At 59.1% G+C, this 22,861-nt stretch overlaps 4 protein-coding genes across 4 annotated transcripts; 2 read left to right on the forward strand and 2 right to left on the reverse strand.

Annotated features, from left to right (window-relative positions):
* The first annotated feature begins 12,512 nt into the window (after positions 1-12,512).
* Positions 12,513-13,565, forward strand: LOC117644004 (cuticle protein CP14.6-like). Its single transcript, XM_034383190.1, has 3 exons — positions 12,513-12,530; positions 13,114-13,218; positions 13,305-13,565. Exons 1-3 carry the CDS (start codon positions 12,513-12,515, stop codon positions 13,563-13,565), a joined length of 384 nt encoding a protein of 127 aa, XP_034239081.1.
* A 678-nt stretch (positions 13,566-14,243) lies between these two features.
* Positions 14,244-15,391, reverse strand: LOC117643610 (pupal cuticle protein 20-like). Its single transcript, XM_034382592.1, has 2 exons — positions 15,348-15,391; positions 14,244-14,976 (listed from the first exon to the last, which is right to left on the reverse strand). The coding sequence occupies exons 1-2, from the start codon at positions 15,357-15,359 to the stop codon at positions 14,656-14,658; spliced, it is 333 nt and encodes a 110-aa protein (XP_034238483.1). The 5' UTR covers positions 15,360-15,391; the 3' UTR covers positions 14,244-14,655.
* A 1,067-nt stretch (positions 15,392-16,458) lies between these two features.
* On the forward strand, positions 16,459-19,791 carry LOC117644005 (larval cuticle protein 1-like). Its single transcript, XM_034383192.1, has 2 exons — positions 16,459-16,536; positions 19,432-19,791. Exons 1-2 carry the CDS (start codon positions 16,459-16,461, stop codon positions 19,789-19,791), a joined length of 438 nt encoding a protein of 145 aa, XP_034239083.1.
* Positions 19,792-20,622: 831 nt separating this feature from the next.
* LOC117644123 (pupal cuticle protein 20-like) lies at positions 20,623-21,107 on the reverse strand. Its single transcript, XM_034383357.1, has 2 exons — positions 21,077-21,107; positions 20,623-21,006 (listed from the first exon to the last, which is right to left on the reverse strand). The coding sequence occupies exons 1-2, from the start codon at positions 21,086-21,088 to the stop codon at positions 20,686-20,688; spliced, it is 333 nt and encodes a 110-aa protein (XP_034239248.1). The 5' UTR covers positions 21,089-21,107; the 3' UTR covers positions 20,623-20,685.
* Positions 21,108-22,861: the final 1,754 nt, after the last annotated feature.

The raw sequence follows: 22,861 nt of genomic DNA on the forward strand, positions 1-22,861 counted from the left end.
CCCGCACCCCACGGGGGCGGCGGCGGCACCTGCACTGTGAGGGCCGACTGCGTGCGAACACCAACGCGACGAACGCACCGAACGCAGTCGCCGAGAAAAGAATTCCAATCGTCTTCTGCCACTCACACGGCTGCCAACGTAGTGTGCCTGCGTTAAACCGTGCCGCTACTGGGCTGTGCGTCAGGACACGGCTGTCGCAGTATCTCAATAATATGTCTCTAGGTATGAGTGTTTCTGTTCGTGCGAGTGTGTGCGTGTGTGAATGTGTGAGTGTGGACAACGCGAGCGCGAAGGTATAAGAGCCATAGTGCAGCAGGGACGACAGGGCAGGGACGCTCTCTGCTGCGCGCCTCGGCCCGCGCGACGCACAGTGGGCCAGAAGACCGGTGGAGGCGGACAAAACTCGAAACGCGTTTTTAGCTCCAGAGTCGCTAAACAGGCTTCGAACTGAACGTGTAACCCCACCAATGGATTCCTCGTTCGGAGAGCAATCTATTGGTGGGGTCCCACGTTCGGTACGAGGCCCATTTAGCGACTCTGGAGCAACGTGTCTCGAGTTTTGGCCGCCTCCACCGGTCCACTGTGCGACGCCCTGGCGGAAAAGAGAACGTGGAAGTTCCGTGCTTTCAACGTGTTTTTTTCACGTTGAGAGTACGATTCAAACCGTGGTCTCAACGCGGAAAAGTGCGTTGAGAGCACAGATTATGAAACATAGCGCGTTGAGAACGCGTTTTAAAGCACGTTGGTTGCACGTGAAGAACACGTTGGAATCATGTATTGCCACCCGCAAAGCACGTTGGAAATGCGTACAGAACGCGTTGCGAGTTCGGCCGGCCGGGCGCCAAAGTGCGTTTAGAACGCGTTGGAAGTGAGTGCAAATCACGTTGTGGGGGCGGGGCTGCAACAAAAGGACGAGCCGGCCGGGGCGAGGGGGGAAGCAGGTAGACCGTCTCGGCTGGAAGGAAGGGATCAGTATACACACAGACACACACACTCACACACATACACACGCACAGAGAGCTGAAAGAAGGACTTTTGTTAGTAGTAGAACCCCGAACTCCACATTGCTGGACTGCGACACTGCCGACTACACCACCGATGAGCGCTGGGGAGCGGGCCCCGGGACGGCGAACACTCCGCGCGGGCACGGACGGCACGGCCGCTCCGGCTGAGGAGGGAGTGGGGGCGGGAGGCTCGCGCCGCCGGGTAGACTCCGGCAGGCAGGCGGGCGGCGATAGGCAGCCAGGCCGACGGACATTGCAGCGCAGAGCGCGCTGGCGCGGCCAGGACTCTGGTTACGTACGGCATTTACGCGGTGAAGACGCCAGGATAGGACTTGATTTCTCTGCCTGCAATGCCTACGGTCACGGCCGTTGCTGAAAAGCTACGCTTCTTGGTTTAGAACCTCGGATACGCCCGCTTGACTGCTGGTGTAAACTGAGGAAACTGGGGGACACATGGGTACTAATCTTCCGGGGGCTTCAGCGGCGAGGTCCCGTCCCGTCACCACCCTGGCCTCGCACCTGTCACTTTCCCCAATTTTCTCTCGACCAATCAGCATACTGGATTTTCGGCCGGCGTGCGAATTTCTCACAGAGAACTTCCCTGGCCCTTTCTCAAGACCGCCTTTGTCAGTTGCCCTCATTTTTTAAACACCTTGTTATTCTCAGTAAAGGTGGATTCCGCGTCCCCAATTACAGATGAAATTCGATTCCCGAAGCCACCATAAGCGTTTTGTCGCACTGTCACTCTCGCTCCCACACTATAAACCTAACTGTCTACTAAGTACAAAATGCATGCTTTCAAGTACACACTTACGAACGCATGCTTGACCCATGGAGTTATGCGGCGTCAAGTATGCGTTTGTCAGTGCGTACTTACAAGCATCCATTTGTAAGTGTGTACTTAGTAGACAGTAAGGTTTGCAGTGCAGTGGCGTCAAGGTGCGAAACAGGGCGTTGCGGCGTGGCGGTGTGGGTGCACCGCGGATTAGGAAAGGGGCGACGGAGACCAAATCGTCTCATCAATACACAAGGGGAAGGCGTTGTGACCGCGTTTCGTGAAGATGCGCGCTGTGATTTAAGTTACAAAACATGCGTTCAACGCGTGACACTGCGTTGGGAGTGTGTGGAAAGCGTGTTGTTAACCCACAAATAAAGTGCGTTGGGTGAGCCTTTACGAAACGTAATTTAAACGCGTTATCACGCGTTGAGAGTGCGTTCAAAACACGTTGTTGGTCCACGAGAAAAGTACGATAAAAACCCGTTCTTGAATCGTGTTTTCAACGTGTAACGCCGCGTTGAGAGTGCGTAAAAAGCACGTGGTCGATCAACAAGAAAAGCGCGTTGAGAGAGCGTGCATGAATCGTGCTTTCAACGCGAAATTGTGCGTTGAGAGTGCGTAAAAAGCACGTTGTTGATCGACAAGAAAAGCACGTTGGAAGTGTGTTCAGGAATCGTGCTTTCAACGCTTAATACTACGTTGAGAGTGCGTAAAAAGCACGTTGTTGATCAACAAAAAAAGCGCGTTGAGAGAGCGTTCATGAATCGTACTTTCAACGCGTAATTCTGCGTAAAAACTGTGTCAAAAGCACGTTTGGTCGTCAAAACGTACTCTCAACGCACTTGCAACGCGCTCTCAACGTGAAATAGTTGTAGCGCTTTCCGCCAGGGCGGCGAGACGGCGCTGCGTATGCCTTGCGGTGTTGCCTATGCCGCGTTCCGCAGGCGCTCGCAGAGGCGCTTCGCTTCAAAACGTTCACAACGCAGCGGGGCTCGGCGGCGCGGCAGCCAGCGACGCGTGTAACGCCACAAGAGGCGTTCATCAAACAAACTGATTGCTGCACGCGGCACGCCACGCCACGCCACGGCGTGGGCTGCTGATGCCGTCTCTTTCTCCGCCAGTCCTTGGTCACCTCGCTGCACAATCGACACTGTACTCGACACACTGTAAAAGAAAATCTCATTCAACGAACGTTAATGAAAGCAGATGATCCGACGCGTTTCACAACTGCTGTGATAGCCGAGAGGTTAGAGACGTGGGATCGAGTTACCGCAGGCGGGCGTTCGAATACCAGCGTCACATACGTTTTTTCGACTTACTATCCTAAGGGTGGTGGTTCGAGGCCATCCGAGCGGAGCCGTGTGCAACAGACCCACATGCCGGAGGTTCGACTCCTAACAAATATTTCCATTTAATTTTACTGCCTCACCCAGTGCGGTTGAAACCCGTGAACGTGAGCCCACTACGTGCATGGGACGTGGTGGTCTAGGGAGTAGAGGCGTCAGTTCTCAGTGCTAGGGTCGGCGGTTCGACTCCCCCAACTTCTTGCGATATTTTGACCGGGTCGGTCGAGTCCTGTTGCGTCAAGAACCCACCTCACGCCGGTCCCCTCATCATGGGCCGTGGTGGCCGAGAGCGTAAAGTCGTGTGATCCCGATGGCGGGGTCCGGGGATCGAATCCCATCATTTCATTACATTTTTCGACCGCCTTCCTCCCAGTGCAACTCAAACCCGTCGTCCAACACGCTGCCAGACGTACAAGCGTGATAGCGTAGTGGTCAGAGTCACATTCACCTGGCCACTCCGCTGTGGGTGTCTAAAAAGCAATCCGCTTCGGCGGGTTGGCCTCGGCACTGGAGCGATGGCGTATTTGATCCATCAATCCAGACCACCCGGTGTGTGGTTGCGGGTGGTGCCTCCTCGATCCGTCGGGGAGGCGATGATAAGTCCTTTGAAGCTGGCCTAAAACGCTGTATGTTCGGTACGGGAGCGCCGGACAGTGGGGGTACCATGGGGTACACAACCAACCCTACGAAAACAAGAAGCTCCCACCAAACCTCTTCTCTGTCTGAGTCTCTCTCTGTCTCTCTGTCGTCTCACTCTACGTCCCGCCCCTCAAAGAGCTTCGTACTGGGTGCTCTCACCCAGCTGCCTGAGCTTTGGGGTCCTACTGGGTCCCCCGGCGAACGCTTGGGTCGCTGACGGGATTAACCCCAGGTACCTGATAGCACCGGTTCCCATCCCGAACACCGAAGTAAAGCAGGAGGCCTCCCCATTAAGACTGGGGAGGGGGTGTAGAGTTCAAATTTTTTTTCTTTTCCCTTTCAAATTTCTCGGTTAATACTCGTTTGGTTTTCTTATACGGGGTAGTATGCGGGCTCATTCCAAAGATAGTAATTAAAATTCTGTATGAAACAAAATATACAGACCCGAGCGTCGAATTCCGCGCAGGCTGCGCCTCATTGCCAGCCAGCCACACGCACAAGCCCGCCCCGGCAGCCAGCCCCTACTATATTGTTTAGGATACGCGCTTCGTTTCTGAACTCGAGAGTAAAAGCACGCTGACACCTTCATGTGTATAGTAGTTTTAAGTATGTTTCAAGTGTAAAGGTATCATCTGCTAAAAAAAGTGCTGGATTTTATTGCGGTGGTTTGCTGATGGCAAGCAAAGTGAGCGGCGTGCAGCGCCCGGCGGGTGTAACGTTTCAACGGGTATTGTTCCACGGAGGGCCGGCGGCAGGGGTGTGAATGAATAGCCCACAGCGCAGCCCGCGTGCAAGAGAGAGACCCACGCAGGCCCGCAGAGTGCGAGGGAGACGACCGCCGATAGCCCCGTCACGTACCCTCCGACACGGAGCCCCGAATGAAAACGAAAATTAAAATTAAAGCACGGAGTTATGGCGCTCGTTACCGCCGAGCCGCGTTCGGGAATCACTTTAAAATGGAACATGGCGTTTCGTAACGCGGCGTCGGTAGGCTCCGCGCGCTCTGCGTCCCCGGCAAGGCCACGGCAAGGCCACGGCCGGCCCCGCTTCGATTCCGGCCTGTAACTGATTGCACGGTGGTTTCTTCTTCTCCCCGCCCCTCAGGGCGAGTCGGGGCGAGTGGGGGCGAGTGGCCCGTGGGCGAGCACGGCCGGCCTATTGCCCGAGTCGGTCTGATTAAGCGAAAACCATCCCTTTTCTCCGCGGGGCATTTCCCTCGGACACTAATTAATTCATCCCCCCCCCCCCGGGGACGTCATACGGGACACATGCTCAGCCAGCGGAATTTTTTTTAGCAGGGCTTTGCGTTTTTCTTTCTCACTCCGCCGCTTTAATCTTCCAATTCTCTCTCTCTCTCCTCGCGCCGCCTTTGGACCAATGAGGAGGCGTCTCTGGCGATCCATCAGGCGGCACGCCGCGGCACGCTTCATAATCGCCCCATTAAACCCGAAGAATGGGCGACAAAAGGCGAAGGGCCCCGAAGGGCCCCGAATAGGGCCGCCAGAGGGCCGAAGTGAGGTCGGCCCCAGGGCCAAGGGATCCGAGCGCTTCGGCGAATCCACCTCGCCCTGCCTCTCTCACGGCCGCGGGCCGTCGCAGCGCAGGGGTGCGATAGAGAAAGAGCGACCAGTCACCGCCCCGAATGAACCTGCCGGCGAGGTTGTGGCGAGGCCGAGGCGAGGCCGGGGCGAGGCCCGCTGGAGGGCCGGAGGATGCCCTCTGGAGGGCCCTTCGCCCTCCGGCCCCGCTGGACACGCCGAGGTACCCGTGCGGTGCAACGGCTCGACGATGATCGGACAGCCGAGCGATTCCGAAGAGTCGTTTCATCGCTCTGTCTCTCTCGCACTCATGGGGCACTCCGTAAGGGTGCGAGAGAGACAGAGCGACAAAGCGATCTTCTGAATCACTCGGCCCGACGGCGAGGTGAACGACCGCGGCATGATTTGGTTCTCGGCAGCCTCCGTCTCTCTCGCACCCCTGCGGGACGCGCCGTGGGGGCGAGAGAGACGGAGCGACGCGGCCCGCTGCCCGTCATCCCTCGCGTAATAAAAGCGCGACCTGTTTATGCTAATCGGGGCCGCCTTCCCGATCGCGGGGGCGGCGCCATGGCGTGGCCCCAGGACGCCCCGGGCCCACCAACACCAACCACGCAAGGCCGCGGCCGCGACAGACAATAAGGGAGAAAAATTGGCGGGTGTTGTCCCGGGCCCACCCTGCATGCGAGCGCGGTGCCCCCGGTTTAGCTATGCTGGTTTAGGCCCAGGAGGACAGGGTATGGGACGGTCCCGGCACTGTCCGGGAACTCGTGAACAGAGACGGATGACTTTCCTTTGAGGAGCAGGACCGAAGTTGAATGAGGCGGCAGGAGGGTGAGTGGACTTGTCTGGGGCGGTGGCGGAGGACCCCAGGGAAAAGGGGTGGCGGCGTGCGAGGCGGTCGACTTGGAGGTAGGGAAGTTGTCTGGCAGGGAGGAGAGAGGAGAGAGGAGGAAGCCGGGCGATGTGCGAGAGACCAAGCGGACGAACAAAGACCCTGCCAACCGTGTGCTGTCCTCGCGGCCTGCCCGAAAAGCGTTCTAAACTACCACTGATTTTTCAAGATGTATAAACTGCGCACCACACACACACACACACACACACACACACACACAGAGAGAGAGAGAGAGAGAGAGAGAGAGAGAGAGAGAGCTGCTTGAATTTTTGGCATTGGTTCTGAATACAAGTTACTCCTGAGCAAGCAAGTGACTACACTGTTAAAAATAATCGTAAATTTACGACATTTTGTAGAACAATTATGTCGTTTTCAAACGACATTTTTTGTTATGACTCAGGTCGTAAATTTACGACATATTTGTCGCTAATTTTGATAGCGACCCGTTCCGTTTTGAAACGAATTAAGTCGTAAATTTACAACTTAATTGTAAGTTTACGAACGATCGTAATTTATCTACTGAACATGTCGTGCAGTTTTCAGTCGCACATTTACGAATCTTGTCGTAAATTTGTGTAATGAATCGTAAATGAACGACACAAATCGTAAATAAGCGAGCAAAATTGCAGCATTTCATCAACTTTTCGGGGATCTCAGATTTTATAATATGTAATCGCGATTACGACATTGTCGTAGAGAAATGATTTTTTAGTCGTTTAGTTACGACGAAGTAGTTTCAGAACGGTTTCTGTCGCTATCAAAATTAGCGAAGTTTTTGTCGCTAATTTACGACAAAATTTCTGACAGTGTAGGGGTTGGTGGACGAACGGTGACGCTTCCCTTGACGCTCCGTCCCGTGGTGCTTTCCTACAGTGCGGGCCCAGCACTCCAGCGGTGCCACTGTCAAGCAGATGCAGGCGGCCTCTCCTCTCGTCTCGTCCTTGGCCGGCCGAAGGGCCCCGCCTCCCCAAGGACACGCCCTGTCTTCGGAAACAAATGAAAGCGACTTCCGAAACACTTCCGGCGAGGGCTGGTGGGGCCCTTGTCGCGATTTACAGTCGCCGAATAAAGGGACTGAAGGGACAAGGGCTACGCAGGGCTAGGCAAACCCTGCGGCATTTTTAGGACCGGGGACGCTTGCAGTGTCCCCGCGCGTGCCGGCCGGAGCACGACGAGCCTGCCGCCACTGGGCTTAGGGTGTTTTTATCCGGCAGAGTCGCGCGGAATTTAAAGCGAAGCGGAGCGTGCTTGCTCGGAGATGCAGAGCCGCCTGCCCTCCGGGGTGTACACTCTGTACGCCTCGGATCGGAGTGTCCTTGAATCGACGGCCACGTGACGTCCGATGTGACTGCCGCTGCTTCGCGCGTCCTTCGGCTGGCTCGGCCCGCCTCGCCTTCACTCGGAAACACCATTCGTCTTCGTCGCGGACTCCAGGAAGTGCATCGCGAATGCGCGGGCGCGGGGGCGTCCGGGGCGTCCTCGGGGAGGGGAGGCCGTCGACAGCCCCGTCGGGATGCCGCCAGCAGCGCCCCGCGTGGCAACCACCCCCTGGAAGCTGCCGGGGTCTCTCTCGCGCCCTCATGGGACGCACCATCCTCCAGGCGCCGCCGTCGCCATCGCCGCCACTTGCACTTGGTTCTGGCCGCAGCCTCTTCGCGGGCAGGCTAGGCCGAGGAGGGCTAGACGGCGCAGTGGTCTGGCGGCCAGCAAAACAATGCGATACCTCCTAGCAACAGACACGTACTTCGGGCACGCTTCTCAAAACTCACGTACTTTCGGCAGCTTGTGCAACAAACACGCAGTTTCGCCATTTCTAGTCAAAAAGCACGCAGTTTCCGCATTTTCGTCCTGGCGGGCACGGAAATGCATTTTGAGTATTTTTCATGGTTGGGCTAGTGAGGTACAGTCACTAAGTCACCATTTATAACCTCAAAACGGTTTCAGGAGTGATCTGCATTGAAATATTACAGGAAGTTTGGAGGTTAAAGGTGGGCCTATATTTAACGACAGATCGGTCCTGAAACCGTTTCCAGGTTATCAATGGTGACTTAGTGACTGCACCTCACTAGCACAACCATGAAAGTTACCCAAAATGTATTTCCGTGCCCGCGAGGACGAAAATGCGCAAACTGCGTGCTTTTTGACTAGAAATGGCGAAACTGCGTGTTTGTTGCACAAGCTGCTGAAAGTACGTGAGTTTTGAGAAGCGTCTCCGAAGTACGTGTCTGTTGCTAGGAGGTATCGAATGACGAACAGGACGACCTGCCTGGCGGTACCGGCACTGTCAGCGCGTCAACAAGTGCGGTCCCGGGCAGGCGGGGCGGACAGGGCCGGCCAGGGCAAGGGCAAGGGCGAGGCCCAGCGGGGTGCGTCCGAGGCGCGGGAGTCTTCCGCTGCCAGAGGGAGACCAGCGCGGCGCCTGGAGTCTGGAGGGCTTTCCGGAGGCGTCCCCGCGTTCATCACGGTCGCGGCACTCGGCGTGGGCCTGCCTGCCGCCCTGTAGGGCCTGGTCGGGCCGCCTTGTTGCAGGTGGGCCGCTTCGCCGCTTCGCCGCTCTTCGTTAGGCCGTGGCGGTCCGGCCGACGTCCATCCCAGGCTGACACTGAGCGGGCCGAGCGGGCAGACGCCTCGACTCGACCCCATGCGCCACTCGGACCACACCCAGCGAGTGATAGCCTCAGCCTCTGGCGGGCAGGGCGGACTAGTGAGGGGTTCGGGCGGGGCGGGGCGGGGCGGGGCGGGGCGGGGCGGGGTGGGGCGGGGCGGGGCGGGGCGGGGCGGGGCGGGGCGGGGCGGGGCGGGGCGGGGCGGCAAGCTGCGGTCATGCCGTCTGGTTCCAGTTCGAGCAACGTCCACTGAACCGACGGCCGGATTTCGATGTGTGTGCGTGTGTGTGAGCGTGTCTGTGGTGGTGCGTGTTGATCCGATCAAGTGTCAGCCATATAGCAGTGCAGGGGACGGGGATTTTCTCTCACGGCGGCGCTTGTTCGCCTCGCAGCTCGCATCGCTTCGGCGCGTCATTCCCCATTCAATCAGATGGCGGTGGCGTGGCGGCGGTGTCCGTCTGGCGGTCGGCTAGCGGTGTGCCGGCCGGTCTGCTGGGCGGCAACATCGAGGCGCACCTCGAGGCCGTCGAACCCGACCAGCCCGGTCCCAGACTCCCAGAGGCACGTCGTCGTTCGTCGCGCCCGCCGCACCGCGCTTCCGAAGTATCGCTGTCTCTCTCGCACCCCGTCGGGACTGTCGGGACGCACCGTGAGTGCGAGAGAGACAGCGCGAGCGTTCGGAAGCAGCCCGCCGTCCAGGTTTCCAGTCAGCCACACGCATCGCCGCGAAGCCCTGGAAAATTTCGGGCCCTTTTCGGGGCCCTTGGGTTTCCTCGAGCAGGCAGGCGACGTCGGCGTGGACCACGTGACATCCGGGGAGAGGGACTGCTTGAGGTGTTGGCACGCCCCATGCACGAGTGCGAGAGAGGCGGGGCGACTGCGCCACCAGCGTGCTGTTATGCATTCCGTCTGGTTCCCGAGATGGCGCGTAAGTCTGCCGGGAATCCGATGCAGCTTCCCCGAGGCGGTCTCGGAATCGGGTCTGCCCTGCCGCCCTGCCGCCCTGCCGCGGGAAGGCGGGGACTCCGCGTAGACGCGGACGGAACGGACGACCCTACCTGTGTTGCCTCACGTCCGCCGCGCCCCGCCCCGCCCCGCCCCGCCCCGCCCTTGCCACCCCTATACGGTGTCACGTGGGGCGTGGCGTGGCGTGGCGCGGCGCTGCCGCCTCGGAAGGAACAATGTGACAAGCTGGAGGTCAGCGTCTCCTCCTCGCCGCTCCTCGCCCATTGTCCGGCCGGTCCAGCGGGCCGATGTCGAACGAGGGCTTTCGTCGCTCCGTCTCCCTCGCACCCACGGCGCGCCCCGTAGGGGTGCGAGGGAGACGGGAAGACTGTTCGGAGCGTGCAGGCCGCGCTGATACCCGATAGCCAGCGGGGCGTCGCCGTGGAGCGGCGCTCACTTCGGCCGCCCCGGCGTCCGGGGCCCCACGCCCCACGGCCCCATTGTGCGGACACACTGTGGGGCCGACCCGCTGCAGTTCGGGGTCTGTTTGGAGCCGAAACTGCGGCAACGTCATCCAACACACTGGCAGAAGCACTTCGCGGAATTATTATCTGTCCCGTGGCCGGCTTGTGTGCTGCAACACAACGCGTGCTTTCAACCAATGGCGGTGTATCAGCCCTGCCCTGCCCTGCCGCCGACATGCGTTATTTGCTATCGAAACTGGGGCGTGCTACGCGTGCTGCGTGCTCCCAACTCCGCAGCGCGGCGAGTTGGCGCGAGGGTGCAGAGGGCGGCGCGGCGCGAAGCGGGGGCGGTGGCCCGGAATCGGAACCGTCCAAACAAATGCAGAAGCGTCCGGAAGGCGTGCAGGGCTTTCGTCGCTGTGTCTCTCTCGCACCCCAACGATGCGCCCGAGCGCCCCATGCGTGCGGGAGAGACAGAGCGACGGAAACTACCGTCCGGAATGGGACTGCATCCACGTGACGCAACGCGACGCAACGCGTTGGGACGCGGACGCAGCGTGAAACGGAAACTGGCGTCCAAGCCCGACTGCCCGAACCGAAAGTCATAAAACGACGCCAGTTTGGCGCGAAAGCGCGTGTGCGTCGATACCGATCGTTGCACCTGAACATGGTCTGTAGTACTTCTGGCAAGCAAGCCCCAGCGCAAAGAATCCTACGCGGTGTATAAAGAAAATGCCAGAATAGACGGACCAGTCTGTGGCAAGAATCAAATTTCTGGCCAAACTATAGCGAGAAACAAAAGTCTCGCCATTATTTGGTAAGAACCAAATTTTTCGCCAGGCCAAATAATATGGCAACAGTTGCCACCCATCTATATTTGATGTGAGGAAACACACCAGATCAAATATTCTCATGGATTTAAAGACATTAAGTGAAATTTAATTCATTGTTGGGTGATATTGAGTGCCGCCCTTCAGTCGTGCGAATAGAGCGTCGTCTTTCAGTTGTTCCGCTGGGAAACGAAAAGACCCTCCGCTCCCCGCGGCGCCCCTCCCCTCCCCCTGCAGCCGTTGCGACGACATGTTCGCCTAATGGTTTCCATTTTAAAAAAGGGACAGCTCGAAATTCGGGCTAATTTGTGTCCAGAAATGAGTGGACCGGAGAGGAAGGCCGTTCTGGCGCGGCGCGAAGGGCGCGTCGACGCGTCACGGCCGCCTCGTTTTTGCAGTGGTGTGGCTTCCGTGCTTCCGCGGCGCGTCGTATGCTGGTAATGGACCAAGCTCGCGGAAGGGAAGGGAGGGGAGGGGAGGGGAAGGGGGCGCCGCGTGCGCACACTGCCCTCCTTGTCCTGCGGGCCGAGAAGCAAAACCACCCGCCGGTTCTTCGCAAGGGGTGGACGGGACGGGGTTGGATCAGTTGAGATCCGGCATTGCGTAGGCATTTATGCGACTGACCTTCGCCGCAGGGCCGCAGGGCCGCAGGGCCGCAGGGCCGCAGGGAAGGCTCGGCGTCCCTCCGCAAACAACTCGCGGCCTCGGCGTCTCTTCGAAGCCCTTGGCTGCTCTTGGCCGAGTTGCCGAGTCAATCCCCGGCGTGTCACGATGCCAATCTCGCCCCGCCCTCCACCCTCGCCCTCCGCGACGCCAGCTAACTGAACGGCGCCAAAATGAAGTCCGACCGCGCGCCGCGACACCGCACAGGGGCGGACTGGCCCGGGGTTGGTGGCGGGGAAATCCCCCCCGGGCCCCCCGGTATACGGGCCCCCTTTTGACCAAAAAACACAAAGTATTGTCCGGTTAAGTAACTCCAGAGCATATTTCTGACTCGGAATTGCTTCAAAATAGATCAAAAGTATCGATATTAGTGTAAAAAGCTTAAAAATCTGTTATTGTTCATGAAAAGCCCCTGAAAGATAGGCAAATTCGGGCCCCTCTGGCCTATTTCCCCGCCGGGCCCTTTAGGAGCCAGTCCGCCCCTGACACCGCACCCCTGTCGTCTGCTTCCAGACAGTGCGTCGTCGCTCCGTCTCCGTCCAACTCAGACAGGGCGTCCCACGAGTGCGACAGAGACGGCCTGCGGGCCGCACGTCCGGAATCCACGCCGGCCCCCTTGTTTGTTGGAGGCGGGCGGCAAGGCGGGGCGGCGGGGTTGATCCCCCTTTTGATGAGATAGTCTCGCCACCGCTTCTGATCCGGATATGGCGGTGCCGAGCAGCGAGAGCGGCGAGGTATCGAACAAGGGGCGGGGCGTATAAGAGGGGCAGGGTGGCCGAGAGAGGCAGTTCATCCCCAGGAACAGCCATGGCCAGCCGCATCAGGGTCAGTGGAGTTCGTAGCTTTGTCGCTGTCACTCCCACACTCGTGTCCGCGGTGCGAGAGAGACAGAGTCGGAGCCGCGCCGGGCCAAGGGCTCCACGGGCAGTACGACGCGGACGTGCCTCTCGCAATCTGCGATCAGCGTGCAGCCCCCGGACAGCATTACCCTGCTGGCTGGTCCCCGCGTAAACCCCGGCGGCCCGGTCGCCCCGTGGCCCGGTCCCGGACGCCGATAAGCCCACCCGGCTACCAGTGGCGCGCCCGGGGCGCGGGGCAGGCCACCCGCCAAGCCGCCGGGCTGGGCCCTGAACGGTTATTGGGCGCTCGGAATTTGAGCGGCCGTGCACCTAATGCTGCTTAATCGACGCGTGGGGCGGTGCAGTGCCCCGAGCTCCACCCCCCGTTACAGTGGGCCAGGTGGCCACGAACTTGGTCATCGGGTCCTGGCCTGCGAGCTTTCCGGCTTGAGACTGAATGTCCCCGTTGTTGTTGCAGACCGTGTTCGCCCTGGCGCTCTGCGCCTCTGCGTCGGCCATGCCGCAGCACTTCACCAGGGTTTCCATCAACTCCGCCCCCATCGTCGCAGCCGTCGCCGCCGCCCCCACCGTGGCCCTGGCACCACCCGTCGTCCCAGCACCTGCCTTCGCCGTCGGCCGCGCCCTCGAAGTGGCCCCCGCCGTGGAGGCCGCCCCCGCCGTCGAAGTCGCCCCCGCCGTCGCCCTCGCCCCCGCCGCCCCCGCCGCCGCCCCCATCATCCCCGTCCTCCGGCGCAACGAGGTGCACGACGAGGCCGGCCAGTACGCGCTGGGCTTCGAGACCGGCAACGGCATCATCGTGGAGGAGCAGGGCGCCCTCAAGCGGAACCTCGACGGCGAGTACAAGGGCGACGTGGTCCTGGTGAAGCGCGGCTCCTACAGCTACCCCGCCCCGGACGGCCGCACGTACCGCATCGAGTACACCGCCGACGAGAACGGATTCCGCCCCACTGGCGCCCACCTCCCCGTCGGCCCCGTGCCGGTCGCCGTCGCTGACGTGTGAAAAATCCAACGCCGTTTTGTTTCTGTTGAGTAAAGTGTACAGTACCGCATCGTTATTCCGAGGTTTTTCTCCTCCGTCACCCGCCCCGTCCTACGTCGAGCTGCCTCTCCGCCCTGCGCATGGCGTGACGGCACCGCGCCGCCCCGCGTCGCAGGCGAGTAGGCAACCCAACTGGCGCACGATGGGTTGCCTACGCCGCGGGCGCAGTGCCTCCGAGGGGAGCTTGATGGGTTGCCTACGCATCAGGCAACCGGGACAACGCCGCGACTCGCAGTGTAGCTCTTTGTTGACATGGATTTGCTTTTCTTGTCGCTGTCACTTACTCCACTGTTTTATTTGTATTGGCGAGTTTCTACGCAGTACAGTGAGGGCGGTACCGATTTGGCGCCTGGAGCGGAAACTGGGAACGAATTGTGGTATTTGCTCTCCTTTTTTCAGGAGGACCGAGTGCGTCGGTGTTGGTATTGTATGAGAACCTCGCTCTGTTTGCCGCTTTTTCTTTCTTTTTTTTCAATAATTCATTTTGAAATAGAACCCAGCGTTGGTGCGTGGTCCGACATCATTGTTTGCAAAAGAGAGAATGCTTCACGAAGCAATGGGGCATGTTTGACTTGAGAGAATGTCTGAACACACAAATTATTTACAATTTTAGTCTTTTATTGTATTTTTTTTCCTTGATGATGGCAGAGAGCTGTATGAAAACAAATTCGAATCGCGAGCAAAACCAAAGTTAACGTTAGTTTTGGTGCACGCTTCAAACTGGATTTCATCCCGAATTAAAATTGAAAACATGGCGATTAGAGTGAGTCATAGTCTATATTACAAGTACCGTAAAACTTTCACTGCAAAGGACATCTTCTACCGGCAATGGGCACTCATTGACCTGAGAGTCAACTATTCGATTCAAATTTGAAGGAGGAGATTGGATTAGATTCAGGAGAGAAAAGATCTCAAAAATTTACCCTGACTCAAATCAAATTGTACCCCTTCAAAATTCTAATCGAACCTCACTTGCTCCGATAGAAGATGTCTTTTGCAGGGAAAACGACTTCGCGCGTCAGTCACTGGTGATGGGGGCGGTGGCGGTGGCTTAGAACTGGGCGGGCACGCTGACGGGCAGGTGGTCGCCGACGGGGTGGTATCCGTTCTCGTCGGCGGTGTAGGTCAGCTTGATGATCCTGCCGTCGGGGGCGCGGTACTCGTGCGAGCCGGACCTGACCAGGACGTGGCCCTCGGGGCCGGGCACCAGCTTGCCGTGGTCGGCGAAGGAGGCACCGTCGCCGGTCTGGTAGCGCAGGGCGTACTGGTTGAAGTCGTCGCGGACCAGCTCGTGGTTGATGATGGGGATGGGCGCGGCGGCGAACTGCTGCTGGGCGGCGGCCACGGCCACCAGGGCGAGGAGGGCGATCACCTGTCGGGAAGGCAGGCGGTTAACACACACCCAAAGTCACCAGTCTCGCACCACGTTGCTGAAGGTGGTGCAGAGCATCCCCTTCCTGAACGTCCACGTCCCTCGGCCCCGCTCAGCCCGCTTCCCGTTGGCCGGGTATAATTTCGCAGAGCAGGGCGCGCACAAAAGCCAGCGCGGCCCGGCCCGGCCTCGGCCTGTCTCGCCCGCCACCACCGCGGCGCCCTTGACTGCCTGCTGCGAATGCCGGGGTGTGCCGGGCAAGGCCAGCCCGGCCAGCCATCCCAACAATGCAGCGGCCGAGCCGGGTCCGCTCCGACTGCTCCAGAACCAACTCCACACCGCCGGGACGAGTAAGGTCGGAAAACACTTACGGTGGTCTGCATGTTGCTGCTGCTGCTCTTGCTGCTGCTCTTGCTGCTGGATGGCAAGTGTGCTGGTCCGAACCCACCCCCGCCTTTTTGTACCCGGTGCAGCCCCCCACATCCACACCGCCGGTACTTGCCCACCCCGCCCCGCCACGCCCCGCCACGCCCCGCCACGCCCCGCCACGCCACAGGGCAGCAGTGCACGCCCTGCCTCGGGCGCCGGACCGCATGGTTCCAGTGGCCCGTTCCAGCCGCGCCGCTAATAGGCTGGATGGATAAGAACAGCAAAAAAGTGAAGCCGTTCTCGGCAGAGGTCTGTTTGAAAACGGGCAAAGTCGCGCAAAGCGTGCCGTTCGGTCCGGGCGGCGCCGACTGCGGCGGCCTTGAACCGACCTTGAACCGACCTTGAGCCGAGCGGTAAGGCCTTCCCTTGTTCCTCTCCGGCGTCACTTGAGCGAGGCCGGCGGCGCAGGCGGACGGCACGGACGGCACGCCCGGCGGAAAGCCTCCCGGAGCAGGTCGCCCAGGTCCGCGGCATGGCGCGCACTTTAATTGGAATTCCCTCGGCCCGGAATAACGGAATAACGGAAAAACGACTCCTGGACTCGGCGGCGCATTTCCTGCTCCACGGCACACCGAAACGGTGCAAGATTAAAATGCAGATCCCTGCAATTCGGCCAATTTGAGGCGGGCGCGGCGAGTTGATTTTACAGTGTCGTGTCATGTCGTCGAGTCGCGCCGTGCTCCCGGCCGTTAAGCAACTCATTCAACTACTGGCGTGACAAAGGGTGCCGAGCGGTTCCGAAAGAACTCCATTTCGTCGCTCTGTCTCTGTCGCACTGCCATAGAGCGCCCCAGTAGAGGGACAGAGACAGAGTGACGTAAAGACTGTGCGGAAGCAGTCTGCTTCAAGGGCACCTGAACGGAATGGGGGAGAGTGGAGCAGACCTGTGGAGAAATTTGTCGACACGCCACATGAGTGTGTAATTTTTGTTGGTTAGATCATGTCAATGGTGTAAAGGGTTAAAATAGAATCAAACCTATTTTAATTTTTCAATTTTGTAAATTTTTATTTTCTGCGAAGGTGGCAGCATGTACGATCGGGTGATGGGGTGCCATGACTAGATCCGGGGATGACGATGGTGTTGGCGAGGATGGTCATGGCTTAGAACTGGGGCTGCACGTTGACGGGCAGGTGAGCGCCAGTGGGGTGGTATCCGTTCTCGTCGGCGGTGTAGGACAGGGTGATGATCCTGCCGTCGGGGGCGCGGTAGGCGTGGGAGCCGGACCTGACCAGGACGGGGCCCTCGGGGCCGGGCACCAGCCTGCCGCTGTCGGCGAAGGAGGCGCCGTCGCCGGTCTGGTAGCGCAGCGCGTACTGGTTGGAGCCGTCGCGAAGCAGCTCGTGGTTCAGGATGGGCACGGCGGGCGCGGCGAAGAACTGGGGCTGCGCGGCGGCCACGGCCACCAGGGCGAGGACGGCGATCACCTGGAGGGGAGGCGGGGTCACTCTCGGGCTCGAGGAGCAAGCGCTTGAAGGCGCGTCGTCGCCGTACTCACGGATGCGTGCATGGTGCTGGCTGCTTGATTTGGTGGCTGGCTGGTGCTCGGTGGTCCGGCTGACTATGATTTGCCAGCGGCCGCGCTCCCTTTTATACCGGGATGCTGGCCAGCAGGTGGTGCATGGGGTGGGGCGGGGTGCAGGGGCCTGCACCACCGCGAGCACCAACCCTGCCTGCCTACTGCACCTGCCCTACCGCTAAACTGGGCCAGAGCTGGGCCACACCGCAACCCCGCCTTCAAATGCCAAATGCTGTACTGGATAAGACACGGCACAACACCGAAATCATTTTCGTTTTCTTTTATTTCGAATCTCTGGAAACATCTGCTGTTGGGTTGGAGGCTGTCTTTGACCCATTTGACACTGGATTGATGAAATTTAACTAAGTTTTGGCTTTCTTTTAGAGTGTTCTATTTTGCCACCAGGTGAATGCTGTTCCCGTTATGGCTTCGCACACGTGGGTAGTATGGTTCCCCAGCAGCTGGTCGAAGCCTCTCTTTGCGGCCGGCTGAGTTTGACCTCCCGGCAAGCATCTACACAGTAAAAATAGCATTTAATTTTTTGCTTTTCATTTTTGAAGTCAAAATCAACCTTTTCGATGCGATAGGCATTGCTTTGAAATGAAGAAGTTCAATGAGCTTCGCTGATTAAACCAAGTGAAAGTGGTGGGAAACGGGAAGAACCAAATCGTTTCATCATAGCCTGGAGCGGTGGTACAGTTTCAAACATCATTGTCCTCTCGTCTGCTTGATCCCGTGCTCCATTCTGGCATATCAAACACGGCAAAGCTAACTTCCCCTCGACCGGGTGGAGCGATCGAGTTGAGTCGCATCACATGGAGGGGCGAAGGGCAAACACAAATACGAACAGGGAAATGGGAGGGGGCGCTGGAAGACTGGGTCTCGTCCCGGCAGTCGCGCTTATTAATGGCCGACTCCTTTCACCCCGCTTCTAGCTATCTAGCTATTCTCCATAGGGATGTGTGGGGAAGCGAAGTTCACAGTGCCGGCGATCGCGCTGCTCCGAGAGAAGCGGAGAAGAAGATACCTCTGCGGTCGTCGCGGCTCTGCGGTTTACAGAGTATCGCCTGCGTGATCGGGAAACCTGGCCAGGGCTAGCCGATGTGGCGTGTGCTAGCTTTCCTTTGCCTATTCGGCCAGCCCTTGTCGCCTAACATGATTCCGTTTACAACGCCTCCGAGACTTTCCCGCGCAAGCCGGACTCAACAGCCGCTCCTGGATGGGGAAGGATAGTCGGCGAGGCGGAGGGGCCCCCAAATTGAGGCCCCGGTGCGAAATGAATCCGCTGTTACGGCGACGCGGTCCACGCCGGGCCGGCCGGGGACGCACAGTGGGCCAGAAGACCGGTGGAGGCGGCCAAAACTCTAGACGCGTTTTGAGCTCCAGAGTCGCTAAACAGGCCTCGAAACGAACGTGTGACCCCACCAATGGAATGCTCTCCGAACGAGGAATCCATTGGTGGGGTCACACGTTCGGTTCGAATCCCATTTAGCGACTCTGGAGCTCAAAACGCGTCTAGAGTTTTGGCCGTCTCCACCGGCTTCTGGCCCACTGTGGGACGGCCCGGCTCACAGCCAGCCTCAACGTGCGCCTTGCGTTTATGGCCATGGGATTGCCGGGGTAGCAGTAAAGCACGGCGTTCGGCGGCACCCAGGAGTCCGTGCACCCCGAGGGCCGAGGCGGTGAAGGGTGTGGGCGTTCATTCACCCGCCCCACCCCGCCCCGCCTTGGCGGTGGCGCGAACCGCGACCCCTTCACCGCCCCTCCCATCCCGGTGGTGAGGTGTGTCGCGGTATATATACGTCGCCCGCGGCAGAGCAAGCCACTCGCCTCCACCGTCTTTAATCAATCGAACCGATTCTCAACCCGCTCCCCGACATGAACGGCTCCGTGAGTACCACCTGTGGCTTCGGGCTCTGGGCTTCGCCCGAGTGCCCTAGTTCTAGTTTCGATCATCCCTCCCCGCAGCAGGGCTGGTATTAACTCCTCCGAGCTCCCCGCGGACAGATTCGGTCGAGTCCTCTCCTACACTCTAAATGTAGGGTGTCCAGAAACTGGGCGCCTTTGTCGCCCGCCCCACTTTTTAGGGTGCCCAATGTCGCCCAGTTTCTGGGCACCTTTGTCGCCCAGTCTCGGGGTGGACAATCCACAAAGGAACCTGCCTTCACCCATGGGTCAGCAGCGACTAAGGTGCCAAAGGTGCCCAGAATCTGGGCACCTTAGTCGCCCAGGAACTAGACACCTAAGCATGCACTACCATGGGAGAGGGCCGGTTACTGTATGATTTGCCCACCCCGAGACTGGACGACAAAGGTGCCCAGAAACTGGGCGACATTGGGCACCCTAAAAAGTGGGGCGGGCGACAAAGGCGCCCAGTTTCTGGACACCCTACATTTAGAGTGTAGTTGGGGGCGTTTCGCTCGCATCGAGAAACGATGCGAATTTCGTCGGCCGAAGTTGTCTTTCGAGTGAGCGCAAAAATGACTGACCCCCGTCCGTCTTGTTGCAGGTGATCGTCCTCCTGGCCCTGGCCGCCGTCGCGGCCGCCCGCCCCCAGTTCGGCTTCGAGCAGCAGCCCCTGCAGCAGCAGGCCGCCCCCAGCTACGTGCCCATCCTGAAGCGCACCGAGACCCGGGACGACTTCAACCAGCTCGCCCTGTCCTACCTGAGCGCGGACGGCACCGCCGTGGCCGAGCACGTGGCCCTGAAGGAGGTCCAGGACGGCGAGTACCGGGGCCACTACGTGCCCACGCGGTCCGGCTCGTACCGGTACACCAGCCCCGAGGGCCGCATCATCATGGTGACGTACACCGCCGACGAGACCGGCTTCCACCCCATCAGCGAGGCCATACCCGTGGACTCCGCGTGAAGCGCCCCGCCCGCACCCCGCAGACCTCACCCCACCCCGCCCCCATCTTGTACATAGTAGCCATAATAAATGAAAACCGAAAAGCCTTATTCAGAATTCATGTTTCTTCGAGACGAACCCTCACCCTCTGTGTTCCCCGACGCGAACGTTCGCTGGCCGTCGCTGGCTCTGTGGTTGAAATGGTCGAGCAGTCTCTTCAAAGTGCAGCACTGCCAGCAGAAGTATTCGTGGAAATGCCACCCAGATTGAACCGATTACCTGGAGTGAGCTTTCTTGTTTCACACGGTCTTGGTTACGAGTCGGACCGTAATGCCGAACTAAATTTAGAGCAAGCATTTTCATTGTCACTGCACGTCCGGCACCAAAAAAGTTTAAAAAACGAATGCATGATGACAATGACCAATAATCAGCCTCTCGATAAAAATTGGTAATAATTTTCAAATGGTTTTCTTTTTAGTTGGAATTGGATGCTGCTTCTGGTCTCTTTGAAGAAGTCATGTTCAAGTAGTCTTTGGAACTTTTTTTTCGGTTCTGTGACAGTTAAATCTTTACAGGGGATACGGAAGTATGCTCTATATTTTTTAAACATTCCCACACCCAACATTGGTAAGTCTTGTCACCAAACATTAGAATTGTTTTCGTGCTTTCGACCGAAACTGACCCTTCTGATTCTGCGTGTACTGCGTCGCAGTCCAGTGAAATTGTGCTTTTCTGACGTATTCAAAGAAGCCGATTTATGCAGTGAAGCATGCATGGAATGAAAAGAGGTAAAAATAGCACTTTGTTTAACTGATTTTTATTTCAGTCGATTTACATAATGGCGGCAGGTACGATCGGGCGCTGGGCGCCATGACTAGTTATTCCGGGGCGAAGGGTGATGACGGTGGCGGTGGCTTAGAACTGGGCGGGCACACTGACGGGCAGGTGGTCACCGGTGGGGTGGTATCCGTTCTCGTCGGCGGTGTAGGACAGGGTGATGACCCTGCCGTCGGGGGCGCGGTAGGCGTGGGAGCCGGACCTGACGAGGACGTGGCCCTCGGGGCCGGGCACCAGCTTGCCGTGGTCGGCGAAGGAGGCACCGTCGCCGGTCTGGTAGCGCAGGGCGTACTGGTTGAAGTCGTCGCGGACCAGCTCGTGGTTGATGATGGGGACGGGCGCGGCGGCGAACTGGGGCTGCGCGGCGGCCACGGCCACCAGGGCGAGGAGGGCGATCACCTGTCGGGAAGGCAGGCGGTTAGGTTCCATCGGGCTGCCGCCGCTGCTGGTGCATCGTCGCGGTACTTACGGAGGCGTGCATGGTGCTGTTGGTTGCTCGGTGGTCGGGCTGAGTGTGATTTTCCCGGCGGCCGTGCTACCTTTTATAGTCGGTGGCAGGGAGGGTGGGCACCGGGGCGCCGCGCGCCGCCCCACGCGACACCGCCGGGCCGACCTCGTGCACCGCTGCACCGCGTGGAGGGGACGCCGTCGGCGACCTTCGGCCACGGAGCCGGGCGACTACCGTTACCCGACTGCCCCGGGTCAAGCCGGGTCAAGCGCTACCAAGTTCAATCCCGGCGGAACGTTAGTTAAATCTCTCAATTTCCGGGTTGCGAACCAATTTCGTGACCCTTTCCCTCGGATTACTTCGATGGCGTTCAAAAATCTAAACACGATTGTTTTTCTTTTCGCAGTGTACAGAGATTGGCACTTAAGTGTTGCAGCAGGGGCCATGTCACGCAGGGGTATCCATGGAGCGACGGGCGATACCCCTCGCCGCAATGTTCTCTATACCCGGCGGCGTATCACTGGGCACCACGCACGCAGGAGCCCCACGCCCACTCCTCTGGCCTCTGGCTGTACCCCGTGCGTCGACGATACCCCCCGCCGCCAGGGACTCAACAGACTGCGCGTCCTCCCGTCCATCTCGTCCCCGTGCGTCGACGATACCCCCCGCCGCCAGGGACTCAACAGACTGCGCGTCCTCCCGTCCATCTCGTCCCCGTGCGTCGACGATACCCCCCGCCGCCAGGGACTCAACGGACTGCGCGTCCTCCCGTCCATCTCGTCCCCGTGCGTCGACGATACCCCCCGCCGCCAGGGACTCAACAGACTGCGCGTCCTCCCGTCCATCTCGTCCCCGTGCGTCGACGATACCCCCCGCCGCCAGGGACTCAACGGACTGCGCGTCCTCCCGTCCATCTCGTCCCCGTGCGTCGACGATACCCCCCGCCGCCAGGGACTCAACAGACTGCGCGTCCTCCCGTCCATCTCGTCCTCATGCTTCGACTTCGTGCAGCCTTCCGTGATGGGCTAGAACCACAAAAAAATTAAGTTATCTTTGAGTCTTAAGGGCTTGTTTGGACGTTGCCTTTCGGAACAACAGGAGTGCGTGGGTTTAAGAGATTGTGGCCCATCTCATGACGTACTGAAAGCGTCCGTTAATTTGGACGGAGTTGTACCGTGAGGAAACCTTCCGAAGCCCTCCTTTACTTGTCGTAAGCATGCAGCCGGTGGTAGGTTGCATGCCGTGGCACGCGCAGCCTTTGGATCGGTCGATTGGTCTCAACTTCCCCCCAGACGCCGTGGTCGCGGCTGCCTGGCTGCCTGGCCTCAGTTTTGCTAAGCAGCACGGACGACGCAATAAGGGGGTTCAATAAGAGGGGGTGGGGGAGGAATCACCCGGCGAGCTGGCCATTGAGCAGGATGAATGGGCGAGACGGGGCGGTCGGGGCGCCCGGCCATACATCCTTCAGTGGGGACGGCTGAGGCGATAACGAACCAAGTCGCCCAAAGTCATTTTTCTGAAAGGAGAGAAAATAAAAACACATGGCGAAGTGGTTGGGTATTGACCGCGGGCTGCCGCGGACCCGCGGGCATAAACGGTAGGGACATCCATGGCATCTTTCCTGTCCACCCTCTTCCACGTCTTCTTTTTATTTATATTAATATTCTTAACCTTCTTCTTCTTCTTACCACTCTTCTTCTCCTCCACCAGCTTCCGCCAGCAGCCCGTTCCGATCCGATCCTTCCGAGCGCCATTTCTCATTACTAGACGGTCACCAGCCATACGGCGCGCGTTCCAGGAATTCCA

This window comes from Thrips palmi, unplaced genomic scaffold (assembly GCF_012932325.1).
Source record: "Thrips palmi isolate BJ-2018 unplaced genomic scaffold, TpBJ-2018v1 HiC_scaffold_17, whole genome shotgun sequence".
Lineage (NCBI taxonomy): Eukaryota > Metazoa > Arthropoda > Insecta > Thysanoptera > Thripidae > Thrips > Thrips palmi.